Source organism: Mirounga angustirostris, unplaced genomic scaffold (genome assembly GCF_029215605.1).
Source record: "Mirounga angustirostris isolate CCGP_5_RB_7025 unplaced genomic scaffold, mMirAng1.0.hap1 SCAF_11, whole genome shotgun sequence".
Taxonomy (NCBI): Eukaryota; Metazoa; Chordata; class Mammalia; order Carnivora; family Phocidae; genus Mirounga; species Mirounga angustirostris.
The window spans coordinates 46,218,646-46,232,316 of NW_026991719.1; the positions used below are offsets into that span (position 1 = coordinate 46,218,646).

Sequence of the window (13,671 nt, forward strand, 5' to 3'; positions counted from 1 at the left end):
CTTCCGGCTGGGGAGGGGAAGCCAACAAGCTCAGACCTAAGGAGAGGCTTGGAGAGAGCGGACGCCTTCTGGATTCCAGAGGACGAGGTGAGCTAAGGTACCCAGCTTTGGTGAAGACCCTGTGGGAGCCTCTGAGCTATGGCTTCAGTGTGCTTGACTCCACACACCCTAAGGTGAAGAAAACCTGCTGAGGGTTCAGAAGCTAACTGCATCAATGTGGTCGGGTTTAGAGGTGCTTGGACCCTGTTCGTACGGGAGATAGAGGGGACAGAATCCCCTTTGGGCCTTATAATGGAAACATCTGGACTCTGTTCGGGCCGCAGAAAGGAGGGATGCAGACCCGGTTCGGACTGCGGGAGGATAAAACAATCGTTCAGGCAGTAGAAAGGAGCAGAACCCAGTTCGGGAGGGTGATAAGCTATGGCAGGACTCCGGTAGGCTGGTGAAAGGGGACAGGATCCGGTTTGGGCCACAGAAAGTAGGGATCAGGACCCAGAAATGAAGGGCAGAATCCCTTTTGAATAGCAAGAATGGCTCAGACGGAAGCGAAGAGTGGCTAGGACCTGGTTGATTATGGTTTGAAAAGGGAAGGGACAGAAGCTGGTAGTATTGGGGAACAAGGAATACACAAAAGCGTAATACCGTTGGATCTGTGGGTGGGGTATCGATGTCGCAGAAAGGGTGGGACCGGTCACTTGCAAACGTGGAAGTGGGGGAGCGGTTTTGGGGAAGGGGCAGTGCAGGGACACACTGGAGAGAGGATGGAACGGGAGCATTAAGGAAAGAGGAGGAGCGGAGAAGTACTGCAGAAAGGAGGGAGGGGCATACTGGGAAGGGGCGGTGCATGTCTGTACCGCAGAGTAGAGGTGGGCGGTGTTAGGGAAGGGGCGGTGCAAAGCAGTACTGCAGAGGGAGCGGGCTGGCGTTGCGGGAAGGGTTGGACGGAAATGTGACGCCGTTAGGAAGAGTGGGTCAAGGGCTTGTCTGAGACGTTCTGCTTCTCTGAGAGCAGGGGGCGTCTGTGAGATTGAGGTGGTTAGACTGTCCAGTACACCAAAGCGCATGTGCTCCAGTTGGCACGCATGCGCACTATTAAGTTGCAGTACGGGGGAGGGGGGCGTATGTATTAAGGGGCGGGGCTGTAGAACTGACTTGCAGTTTCTTGGAGGCAATGGGGCTAGGGTTCGGATAGGAGGTCTGGGTTTCTAGATATGAGAACCCCATAGTTGAAGCGTTTGGGGTCCAAAGGTGGATGAGATCCCCCTTCTTTCAAGATAGTGGGAGGTCTGGTGAGTCTCCCTCTCCTTCTTATTCTCCCCTAATTCAGGCCACTTCCCCTCAGGCTCAGCAGTTACTTCGCCTTTCAGAAAACTGAATAGGACAAATGACTGCGGTTATAGGATGCTCCCATTCCAGGTGAGGCCTCTCTACATTCTCACCAGGCCATCTGCCCAGTCCTGAGTTCATTTACAGATCTTGAGCCCCCTACCACTCTGTAGTTGAAGAATTTCCTGCCTAACCTGTCCTCCCTTGCAAGGTGAAGGAGGAGGAGAGGAAAACCTGCCTGACTTTAGCTCCTGCTCCCTCCCTCTTCCCTTATCCTCCCCTTCAATCACTGCTCAGAGGAAGGGGAGGCCTTCGTGGAAAGGGTGGGCTGTAGGGAGTCCAGATGGCTCAGCAGATCATAATCCTAAGTGTGTAGGGCCCTCTGCTTCCCCCTGGGAGCCTGGGGTTTCACTTCCCTCCAGATATAGACTGAGACCACAGAAGAGGACAGTGTCTTGCTGATGCATACCCTCTTGGCAGCAACCAAGGACCCTCTGGCCATGGACCCTCCAGTTGCCAACCGGCCTAAGAAAAGCAAGATCAAGAAGGCCCCTATTAAGGCTATTACTAAGGCCATACATGCTGCCCCTACAGTCTCATCTGCCAATGTGATTGCCACGGACAAGCCTAAAGTAACTTTGCAGGCTTTAAACCTGCCTGTCATCCCCCAGATCAACCAGGCTTCAGCTACCACTGAAGTAGCCAATACTCAGGCTTCTTCAGTCGCTGCTCAGCCTAAGAAAGCCAATAAGACAAAGAGAGTTACTGCTAAGGCAACCCAAGGCTCCCAATATCCAACTGGCAAGGAGAGTGTCACTACACAGATCAAGTTGTCCTTACAGGCCCTAAACCTACCAGACATCCTGCAGGCTATCCAGGCTCCAGTTACCAGTGGGTCAGCCAACTCCCAGGCCTTGATAGCCCCCACTAAGCCTAAGAAAGTTTCCAAAGCTAAGAAGGCTGCCAATAAGGCCATAACTAGTGCTATTGCTATCTCATTGGCTCCAACCACTACCCACACAGCTACCACCCAAGGCCAAATTAATAATGAAGCAGCCACTACCCATGCCACAGCAGCCTGCATCAGAACTAATAGAGCCTCCAAAGCCAAGAAGGCAACTGTTAAGGTCATAAATACTGACACTGAAGTCCTAGAGACCCCAAATGCTGAGAGAGCTAGCAGGCAGACTGAGGCCTCAGCAGTAGTTAACTGGCCCAAAAAATTCAAGGGCAAGAAGGCTGCCAAAAAAGGCCCAAAATCTGCCTATGAGGTCTCTGAGGCTCCACTTGCTGCTCAGATGGTTACAAACCAAGCCCTAGAAGCTGCCCTTCAGGTCAAGAGAGGGTCCAGGGTTCATAACTCTGCCACTAAGACCCAGGCAGCTGAAAACCAGACTAAAATTGTAGACCAAGGGGCCCAGGCCAAGATGGCCACCTTTAAGACCAACATAAGTGCCCTTGAGACTCAGGTTGCTGCTGCTGTCCAGGCCCTGGCAGATGACTACCTGGCCCAGTTGAGTCTGGAGCCTACAACCAGGACCCGGGGCAAGAGGAACCAAAAGGTGAGATCTCTGACATCACCATCCTTAACTTTTCACTTCTTTTCCATTCCTATCCTCCTAGTTTGTTCATTTGTTCTATAAAAGTTTACTGAGACTTTTTACCCTGAGCCAGTCTGTGTTTGGATAGGCTGTGAGAGATGCTGAGAAGAATGTGATATAGTTCCTGCTCCCTGAAAGTTCACAGATTGGCAGGGGAAATAATACATCCATACACTTAGCTACAACCTGGATATAATTCAACTGTTATTTACATAGTAGTTACCATGTGCCAGGGTCTTGGGTAGTCATACAGGTTGTGTCTTTATGTTTTGAAAGTAACTCCTACTATCTAGGGATCATAGATCCCAGTTTTACAGATGAGAAACCGAGTCCCAGAGAGGTGAAGTGACTTGTCCAAGGGATAGAGTTAGCAAAGTTAGTGGTGGCCTAAAGAAGAGGAGGAACTCCAGGTCCTGCCCTTGGGTTGCTTCTGTCCTGATACAGAAATGAAACTCCTGGCTGGAAGACAGTGAAAGACAAATCTAGGACTTAGGGTGGCCAATTGTAAGGTCAGGACCCACTACAAGAAGGGTTTGGGGAATTTTCAGGAGAAGGTAGGGTAAGGAGACAGAGCTGTCTCTTTCACCTGGTGACTCTGGACCTTCCTTCTTTCTAATGATATAGTCAAAGCATCTGAATGGGGATGAGAGAGGTGGCAGTAATTACAGGTTGATCCCATGGGGCTGGAGGCCTCCGCCACCCCGAGACGTGGCCATTTTGCAAGAAAGGGTAAGAATCCAATGCTGTCCAGTCTCTTCTCTTTTTCACCTCCCCTCTTTTCTGTCATTCTTCCAAGTTTTCTAAAAACATATTGAGATCTCCCCATGTATTCCTCTTCTCCCAGGCAAATAAGTTGGTGAAATACCTGTGGGTTAAGGACCAGACAAAGATCCCCATCAAGCGCTCAGGTAGAGTCATAACAACCCTCCTCCCTGAAATCTCTCCATTCCCCTCTCTCCCATGCCCTGGACTAACCATTTACTTTTATAGCCTCTTCATTCTCTCATATGTCCTCCCCTGCCCTCCTCACACTCTGCCATGGCTGGCATCTTCCATTAACACAGTTCAGAACTCAGACTGCACTGAATCCACAGGCTGGCCAAAGGGCCGCAGCTCTGTGGCCCTTGCTCAGCCCAGCTGCTCCCACCTCACCCTTCCTACAGACATGCTGAAGGATGTCATCCAAGAATATGATGACTATTTCCCAGAGATCACTGAACGAGCAAGCTACGCTCTGGAGAAGGTGAAGGGGCAGCCCTGAGGGATGGGCACAATGGGGAAGCCTTGAATCAACAAAGACATACATGTCCCTTCTGGGATAGACCACAGAGACTCACCTAATCCATCCCCATCACTATGCAGTTGGGCATACAGTGACTAGCCCAGGGTCACACAGCAAGTCAGTGGTAAAACACAGTTAAGACTCAACCCTCCCAACTTAGTCCTGTTTGATGCTGGACGTGTCCTGTAATGTATTTCAAATGCTCACCTCTCCTTTTCATTCCCTATTCTCTATCTCCCTAAATCCCCACTAATTACAAAGGTGATGCTGATAATAGTACATTTCTTACCTGTTTTCTGTAGCGGTGGCCACTTAGCTAAGTGCTTTATCTGCACTATCTCACTGATTTCTCATACACACTTAAAACCCCAGCGACACAGGGAACTGTGGGATTCTCAGGAAGCTCACTGATGCCTAGGCTGAATTTTGTGATCTCACGGGCTATTCTTTTACTTGGCAGATGTTTCGAGTCAATCTGAAGGAAATTGATAAGCAAAGTAGCTTGTATATTCTCATCAGCACTCAGGAATCTTCTGCAGGCATACTGGGAACGTAAGCTGGGAAAGGGCTGGGGTGGGAGGGAGGCTCTACTTCTGTCTCTGGCACTACCCCATCCCTGTCATCTCTCCCCACATCTCCTTGGAGAGTCAGGAAGACAGGACCTAAAAAGTCCCTGTTCCAGTTCCTGCACATAGTTGGAGTCCTGCACATGGTAATGGTGCTTGATTACGATTGACTGAAGGGTATAGAAGCCTGGAGCAGTGCATTCCTCCTGTCAGGTTTTCTGTTTCTCCAGAAGCTTCCCAGGAAAGCAGCCTTGTCATTGCTTGTCTCTTCCTACTGGCTTTGGTAGAGTGGGATTCTCAAGGGAGGGCTTCCTGGTGTGGGTGAATCATGATGCTTGAAGGACAGGAGCACCACTGGGGCTGTGCCTAGAATTCTTTTGGGGCAGAGGGGTCTGGGAGAGAAAGAAGGGACTCACATTGGCTGGGTCCCTGGGTTGTCCCAGTTTGACAGGCATTCTTCTATCCTCTTGGCTACCTGGGATGGGGTAGGATTGGATTTTCCCCTGCTACTCAATAGGAGATTGAGACTCAAGAGTCTAAGAGCCTTGCTTAGGGTCACATAGCGCTTGAAGCATAGACTGGGCAGAATTCTGTCACGTCTGAGGAATCTGGGAGAGGATAGCCTAGTGAGCTGGCTGGTGTGTTTTTTGCAGATGGCCACTGGACATAAACCTCTCTCTACCTTGTTATTCCCCTAGGACCAAGGACACACCCAAACTAGGTCTTCTCATGGTGATTCTGAGTGTCATTTTTATGAATGGCAACAAGGCCAGTGAGGGTGAGTGGCTGGGCATGCAGCTGAATGGGTGGCACAGTTGGAATTCCACATGTTCATTTTCTGTCCCTGTCTCCTCTTGCCTCCCCTTGCAGCTGTCATCTGGGAGGTGCTGCACAAGCTGGGGCTGCGCCCTGGGTATGATTGGGCTCTCTCAGCGCTTGCTGTCCATGTTGTCGTTTGGAAAGAGAGGATGGCCCCAGGACTGCATCAGCTTGGTGGTCTGGTGGAGTGAGCGGGGGTGCTGGACTGGGTAGAGGGTCCAGGGCTCTGACCTGGGTGGATGGGCGATATGGTCCTGAACTCTCTGCATCTTCCCACCCCTATGTCATTCTAAGCTGAGATAGTGGATAGAACTTCAGGGGCATCCCTGACAAAGAAGCAGCTGGCCTCAACTTATTGCTTCTAGCGACCATGTGTTCACTACTTTCCTGGCTTCATTGGGACTGCTGCATGTGCTAGAGAGGTTTCTTCCATGTTGAGAAATGCCTCTTCCCTCATCTGGGAAGTTTTCATCTCTGTTTATGGGTTATTTTTCCCATTGTCAGGGTGAGGCACTCGCTCTTTGGGGAAATAAGGAAGCTCATCACAGATGAGTTTGTGAAGCAGAAGTAAGTGGTGTTTGGAGGCTTTGTCTGGCCCTGAAGCGTTCTGAGTGTACTGGTCTGGTTCAGAAAGTGCTCAAACAGCCCTTTTATTACACTAGCTTTAGAGGTAGTATGGGTATCCTATGCCCTAGAAATGAGTCCTGTCCACAATTCCCATGAGTGGAGAGTTCCAGGACTGGGCTAGACCAAAGACAAGGCCCTTGCTTTGGGGTGTGCTCAGAGCAGGGTGCCTGAAGAATGGCTCCTCTGTTTACAACACACCCAATAGGAACTTGGGTTTACTCCTCACAGGTAGCAAGATACTTTGGCCTTCCTGTGACATCATGCCCTATACAAGCCTTCTCTGAAGCATCAAGTGACTGCCTTGCACAGATCCAAAGGGAAATGACTCAATATTGGAGACCAATACCATGAACTGTGTTTGGGAGTGAGTCTGGGGAAGGAAGGTCTTAGAAATCCTTCTCCAGGAGCTGAGTTTAGTATTTGAAGGAAGTTGCCACCTGGTGCCCAGTGGTTACACAACAGATTTGTTTGGTCAGAAGCAAGTTTCATTTCCTTTCTCCAAGGTACCTGGAGTACAAGAGGGTCCCTAACAGCAGACCACCTGAATATGAGTTCTTCTGGGGCTTGCGCTCCTACCATGAGACTAGCAAGATGAAAGTCCTCAAGTTTGCATGCAAAGTAATAGGAGAGCTGCCCTGACTTGTCATATTAAGGGTACCCTAGCTGGGGCACGCTGTGTGCAGGATGGTTAGGTACAGGGCAGCCTGCAGTTAGTATATAAGTGTATGGAACTTCACTGATGTCTGAGAATGCTGCCTAACATAAAGTTTACCTTGTTTCGTTCTTTCTTTCATAATTTGTGTTAGTCTGCTTGCACTGTCTTAACAAAATAATACAGACTGGGTGGCTTAAACAACAGAAATTTATTTTCTCACGGTTCTGGAGGCTGGAAGTCCCAGATCAAGGTCCAGCAGTGCCAGTTTCTGATGAAGCCTCTCCCTCTGGCTTGCATATGAATGTCTTCTTGCTGTGTTCTCACATGGAGAAAGAGCCTCTTATAAAAACACTAATCTTATTGGATCAGGGCCCCACCGTATGACATCATTTAACTCTACTTCTATAAAGGCCCAGTCTCCACATATAGTCACACTGGGGGCTGATGCTTTAACATATGAATTGGGAGGGAGAGACACAAACATCCAATCCATAACATACTCTCTTTTCATTTCCCATCTTCTCAGTGAGGTTAAGTAACTTGTCCAAGGTCACACAGCACCTTAGTTATCAGAGCTGAGATTGGATCTCAGGACTGATAGAGCCCCAGAAAACTAAGAATTAAGAAAAAATACAGCTATTGATTTTATACAAATCTCATAGTATGTACTTAATGCATAATTATAAATGTTATTGTCCTTATATTGATTATCATTCCCATTTCAGGTACAGAAGAAAGACCCCAAGGACTGGGCTGCTCAGTACCGGGAGGCAGTGGAGATGGAAGTCCAAGCTGCAGCTGTGGCTGCAGCTGAGGCTGAGGCAAGGGCTGAGGCGAGAGCCCAAATGGGGATTGGAGAGGAAGCTGTGGCTGGGCCCTGGAATTGGGATGACATGGATATCGACTGCCTAACAAGGGAAGAGTTAGGCGATGATGCTCAGTCCTGGAACAGATTTTCATTTGAAATTGAGACCAGAGCCCAAGAAAATGCAGAAGCCAGCACCAACATCGACTTCAGCAGAGGAGCTAGCACCAGGGCTACCTTCAGTGATAGTGCTAGTATTAGCTTCAGTGGTGCGCCCAGCCCCAGTGGTGGCTTTGGTGGCAGAGCTGGCATTAGCTTTGGGGGCACACCCAGGACCAGTGCCAGCTTCAGCAGTACAGCCAGCATTTGCTTTAGTGGCATACCCAGCACTAGCACTAGTTTCAGTGGTGCAGCCAGCATTAGCTTCAGTGGTGCAGCCAGCACCAGCTCTAGTTTCAACAGTGAAGCCTGCATTAGCTTTGGTGGCACATCTTGTACCAGTGCCAGCTTTGGTGGTGGGGTCAGCTCCAGTTTCAGTGTCCCACTCAGCAGCAGTCCCAGTTTCAGTGGTGGAGCTAGCTCTGGCTTTGGAGGCACACTCAGCACCACTGCTGGCTTCAGTGGTGCACTCATTACCAGTAGCAGCTTCGGCAGTATGCCCAGAACCAGCACAGTCTTTAGTGGTGCGCTTAGCACCAGCACTGGATTTGGTGGCACACTGAGCACTAGTGTCTGCTTTGGTGGCTCTCCCAACTCCGGTGCCAGCTTTGGTGGCACACTTAATACCAGTATCTGCTTTGGCAGCTCTCCTAGCACCACCACTGGTTTTGATGGAGTACTCAGCACCAGTGTCTCCTTTGGTGGCTCTTCTAGCACCAGTGCTGACTTTGGTGGTACACTAAGCACCAGCATCTGCTTTGGTGGCTCTCCCAGCACTGGTGCCAGCTTTGGTGGTGCATTCAGCACCAGTGTTGGCTTTGGTGGTGCACTCAACACCAGTGCTGGTTTTAACAGTGCTGTCAGCACTAGTGGTGGCTTCAGCAGTGCACCCAGCACCATCTCTGGCTTTGGCGGTGTGTTCAGCACCAGTGCTGACTTCAGTGGGGCACTTAGCACCACTACTGACTTTGGCATTGCTCCCAGTACCAGCATTGGCTTTGGTGGAGTTCCCAGCACCAGCCTCTGCTTTGGCAGTGTGTCTAACACCAGCCTATGCTTTGGTGGCCATCCTAGCACTAGCACCTGCTTTAGTGGTGCTACCAGTGCTAGTTTTGGTGATGGATCCAGTACCACTACTGGTTTCATCTTTGGCCATGGGTTAAGCACCAGTGCTGGATTTAGTGGTGGACTGAGCACCAGTGCTGGCTTCGGTAGTGGACCAGGGACCAGTGCTATCTTCGGTAGTGGACTGAGCACCAGTGCTGGCTTTGGTAGTGGAATGATCTCAAGCGATGGCTTTGGTGATGGACTGGGCACCAATGCTGGTTTTAACAGCGCACTTGGTACAAGTGCTGGCTTTAGTGGTGGCCTCAGCATCAGTGATGGCTTTGGTGCTGGGCCTAATAACAGTTTCAACGGAGGACCAAGTACCATCATTGGCTTTGGCAGTGGTTCCAACACCAGCACTGGCTTTATTGGCGAACCCTGCACCAGCACCAGCTTCAATGGTGGACCCAGTTCTATCATTGGCTTCGGCAGTGGACCAAGCACAGGTGCTGGCTTCAGCAGTGGACCAAGCAGTGGTGCTGGCTTTGGCGGTGGACCAAGAAATGGTGCTGGCTTTGGTGGTGGAGCCACCAGCCTTGGTGCCTGTAGCTTCTCCTATGGCTAGTGAGGTTTCAGGTAATTACAACATTTCCACAGCCATGGCCCATGGGAATGGATATAAGAGCGGGAAATGTTATAAGAAACCCCAAAGTGGGAGGTTTGGGTGGGAAGATGAGGACAATGAAGGAAGTATGAGAAAACAGTATATTTGGTGCTAAAATGTGTTCCTGTTTGGTGTTTTGTTTTCAGGTTTATTTCCCAGGTTTACAGATACGGCTAATGAATTCCAGCAGTTCTTCCCAAGGAGCCAAGGTACATCCTTGGAATTTTTGTCCACACAGCAGTATAAGCAGATACTATCAATTAGCTGAGGGTGACATGCTATGAAAAATCTGCTTGTTGATCCTACTTTGTTGTTTGCTTCTTGTGTGCTGTCATATTTTGGTATCAGAGTTACATTAAATTTGCAAGATGAATTGGAGGTTTTTGTCTGTCTTTTATTGTGCTTAGGTTGTTGTGAGTGACATTTCAGGTTCATAGAAGAACTAGAGATCAGTGTAGCTCTTCAGAGAAGGTGGGCTGCAGCTTTAGGCTAAAATGAAAGTATGATTTCAGTGGGATAGAGACCTGGAGAAAGCACGGCAGGCAAGGGGATTATAGATTGAGCAAAGATATGAGGGGGGGGGAAGCCTAGAATAGAAGGCAGAGGGAGAGGGTTCTAGACAGTAAATATAGATTCATTTTGAGACATTTGTATAGGAACGGAGAGAGAGAGTGGGACTAGATGTGGACACAGGAACAAGGGAGGGTTTTCTTGAGATAAGAGAGAGAGATCTGAGCATGTTGCAGAGTGTGGGGGCAAAAACCAATAAAGGACAGGAGATAGATATAAAATAGTCAAGAATTGACTGAAGTAGCACATGCCTGAGAAGGTGGGATGGGATAGAGTGCCAGGGAATAGAGGGTGACCCTGACTGAATAGGATTTAAAGGTGGCTGTGGAAGCAGATAAACGTAGGTTTGTTTCAAGCAGTAGATCCTCCCAAAAAAGTAATGTGGATTATACAAGGTTTGGGTCTTGCTGGTGGCTATGATGGAAGAACAAAGGAATCAAGGCAGTGAGTATATGAGTGTCTGTCTCTTCACCACTGGGTTGCTGATACCTAGATGCATGGAGAGTGGCTGAAGAAATGGAACATAAGATTCAAGCTGGCTAGGGATGGTAGAACAATGAGGAGGAAGAGAACTGGTGGATTGGAAGACAATGGAGGAATCAAAGGCTTATACTCTTGATGCAGTACAAGAACAAATAGTGTTCATTCAAGAAATACTACACACATGCGCACTATGTGAGAGGCATGTTTCTAGGGATCCTGTGGATGATAGAGTTGTAAGGACTGGGGGCCAGTGGTCAGATAGTGGGATCCTTGTATTTAAGAAATCATACTGGAGGGGCACCTGGTTGGCTCAGTCATTAAGTGTCTGCTTTCGGCTCAGGTCATGATCCCAGGGTCCTGGGATCGAGCCCCACATCAGGCTCCCTGCTCGGTGGGAAGCCTGCTTCTCCTTCTCCCACTCCCTCTGCTTGTGCTCCCTCTCTCACTGTGTCTCTCTCTGTCAAATAAATAAAATATTTTTAAAAAAGAGAAATCATACTGGGGTCGGGTTGTCTAGATGATGCCAAGATCCATGGAGTGGATGGCTGAGGGGGAAATGGTCACTAGAGTTGAGGGGGTCAGGGGACTTGGAGGCCAGGGTATTATTTGGACAATTTGTATGGACAGTGAAATCACTCAGGATGGCAGCAGGAGTTGGAGAAGAGAGGAACACTGTGGTCCAGGTACAGATTCTTCTGAGTGTAGGAATGAAGGTGTCAGGTCCTCAGCCATGCTGCCCACCAAGGAACAAGGCCCATATGTACTCATAGAGACTTAATCTCCTACTTCAATTTTAGAGGTGCTACCCCAGAACCCTTCCCTTCAGGAAGTCCTCATCCATTCCATACCCCACAGCACCAGAGGAATTTCACAAGTTGGGATCTTAAGAAGATCCTGTGGGAGAAGCCTCACAATGACTTCCTCTCCCTTTTTGTAGGCAGCAAGAGAAATCTTTATTGATAAGGGTTTAGTAATTAAGAAAGAAAAAGTTTAATTCACAGCTAGATAGCTCCTTGGTTGTAGCTAGAAATCAAGACCTGTAGGCCAAGTCCAGGATCTTAAGGTAGGAGAAGTGCAAGGATAGCAGCTCTTAAAAGTGGGAGACAGTGAGAGCAAAGGCAGTTTTACTTCTTGGAAAGGGCTCAGTAGTGGGCAGGGACAGTGTCCAGAGCTTCCTCAGGTTCTCGGGTGATGTCCACATTCTGAGAGGAGAGAGCCCAGGATTAATAGGAAGGAGCCAGCACTGTGGAGACCCAGCCCCTCCCCTGCCTTTTGTCCTCACTGCCAGGTTCCCCTCCTTCAGCCAGGCCTGGATCCTTTTCTCAGGCAAGCCCCTGGGGAATCTCAACCTGAGGACTTTGGAGTATGTTGCTCTAGCCCTGCATCTCTATGGCACCTCAGACCTGGGCCACAGTTCCTGCATTTCTGGGTGCTGGTTATTCTACCTGTTGGTATGAAACACCCAAGCTCTGTGGGATTGGGGTGGCCTTTCTGTGAAGGTGGGTGCTTTCACCATGTGCCTGCTTAGGCCACAGAGTCCCTCACCTACCTCAGGTTTCTCCCGATGTGTGTTTACGGCTTCCACGTTCAGGTAGATGGACTCCACTTTGCAGCCTCAGAAAAGAACAACCAGTCCATCCATAAGCCCCCAAAGTACGTACAGATCTTCCCTGAGCTGTCATTCGCTCCCTCACCCATCACTACCCATACCCCGAGCTCCACACTGTGTGCAGATTGTGACTACTCTGTAGGGAGGGGAATGTAGACCAGCTGTGTGTTGTAAGGGGAAGACACCAGGTCTAAGAGAAGCCAATGGGATGTTCTCCCAGTTGTCCCTAATAGTCTCAGAGTTCTCTGAGCCTCAGTTGCTCAACTTTGAATGGAAAGGAGATGAGAATAGATGATCTCTGGGGACTCCCCCAACTCTTGTGCCCTGTGAGACAGCAATCTAATCTATATAATAGTGATGGAGCCCTGTGGACCTGCTAAGCTGTGTTAAGTGCTGAAGTGGTGGAAGAGTCCTGGGGCCATTGCCTTGGGGCAATCAGTCCCAGGTAAAGTTTATTTAGAGGACAAAATGATTATGGCAACAACAGAGGTGTGGAAGGTCACAAAGGAATTCTGAGAGCCTGAGGAAAAAGGAGAGTGGTATCACTGGGCGCTGTCAGAGGTGGTCCAATGCTTATGGAAGCCCCCCTTAGCTCCATCCCTGTGGATTGCAACCTACTCTGGGCTTCAGTGCACTGTCTTCCCTATTCACACCCCAGAAGATATTTGAGTCTCTCTCTCCCCTGCTCATAAATATTTCATAGCAAACCAATGTCCCAAGAGACAGTCTAAACTGACCAGGCTGGTCTTTCAGATCTTTCTTCAATCTGGCCCAACCTACACTTACTCCTCTGGTCCCCTCTGGGGACCTCTTCTTCTTCTACAGGTTAGTGTTCCGTGTTTGGTGCTTTGGTAGAGCCAGAGAAAGTTGAGGACAGGCCCCGGATTTAGAGGCCATCCCAGGTCTTCCCTGTTCTCATCCTATTATTGCCAATTCTTCCTTCACCAGGACATCCAATTACCCACCCAAGAAACCTCCCCCAGGACTCTGCTGGGCAAATGGTATGCACTGGAAGCATGCTCATGCTCTCTATGTGTCTTTCCTCAGATGAGGGTGGGGGCACTCACCATAAGCCACAGGTGTGAGTTTAAGCACTGTGTGCAAAGGACACTTGAGATATGGCAGCTCATCTGGAAAGGAGGAGAAAGCAGCCATCAGAGACAAGGTACTGGGGAAGGTGCCATCTCCCTAGGCCTCCTCTGCCATACCCCCTTCCTTATGACCACCTTCATCAGGGTTACACCCTCCCACACACACTCTGCAGTGGGCGGTGTTGAGAACAGGGTGGGCAGTGAGGAAGGATGTAGAAAGGTGGCCTCTAGAGCAGAGAGGAAGGAAGGCCCTGGGGAATGCGGACAGACTGTGAGTTCCCCAGGAAGGACAGGCTGGTTATTTGGGATGTGGTCTATCTCCTCACTCACAGGGCAAACATGAGACTAAGGCAGACCTCCCTCCTGC

The 13,671-nt window shown here is 49.5% G+C and overlaps 2 protein-coding genes and 1 non-coding gene across 11 annotated transcripts in view; 2 read left to right on the forward strand and 1 right to left on the reverse strand.

The window, feature by feature from the left end:
- The first annotated feature begins 332 nt into the window (after positions 1–332).
- Positions 333–9,512, forward strand: LOC123843902 (trophinin). The gene is given in 12 exon segments (XM_054506943.2): positions 333–434; positions 1,703–1,752; positions 1,754–2,888; positions 3,552–3,656; positions 3,772–3,835; positions 4,091–4,170; positions 4,670–4,761; positions 5,474–5,553; positions 5,646–5,688; positions 6,099–6,161; positions 6,725–6,839; positions 7,602–9,512. Coding segments are annotated over 12 exon segments (3,840 nt in total).
- On the forward strand, positions 6,366–6,494 carry LOC123851748 (small nucleolar RNA SNORA11). The gene has a single exon (XR_006792696.1). It is a non-coding gene; the product is annotated as a small nucleolar RNA SNORA11 (small nucleolar RNA).
- A 1,413-nt stretch (positions 9,513–10,925) lies between the features above and the next one.
- Positions 10,926–13,671, reverse strand: part of PFKFB1 (6-phosphofructo-2-kinase/fructose-2,6-biphosphatase 1) — a 106,746-nt gene continuing 104,000 nt past the window's right edge. For 8 of the 9 annotated variants that reach the window (XM_064574117.1, XM_064574118.1, XM_064574116.1 and 5 more), the window contains 3 exons: positions 13,281–13,343; positions 12,154–12,218; positions 10,926–11,806 (listed from right to left, as the gene is read on the reverse strand). In XM_064574117.1, coding sequence (XP_064430187.1) covers positions 11,747–11,806; positions 12,154–12,218; positions 13,281–13,343 — 188 coding nt within the window. In that variant the 3' untranslated portion in view covers positions 10,926–11,746. The remainder of the gene's footprint in view (positions 11,807–12,153; positions 12,219–13,280; positions 13,344–13,671) is intronic. The other variant, XM_064574112.1, reaches the window with a different exon arrangement.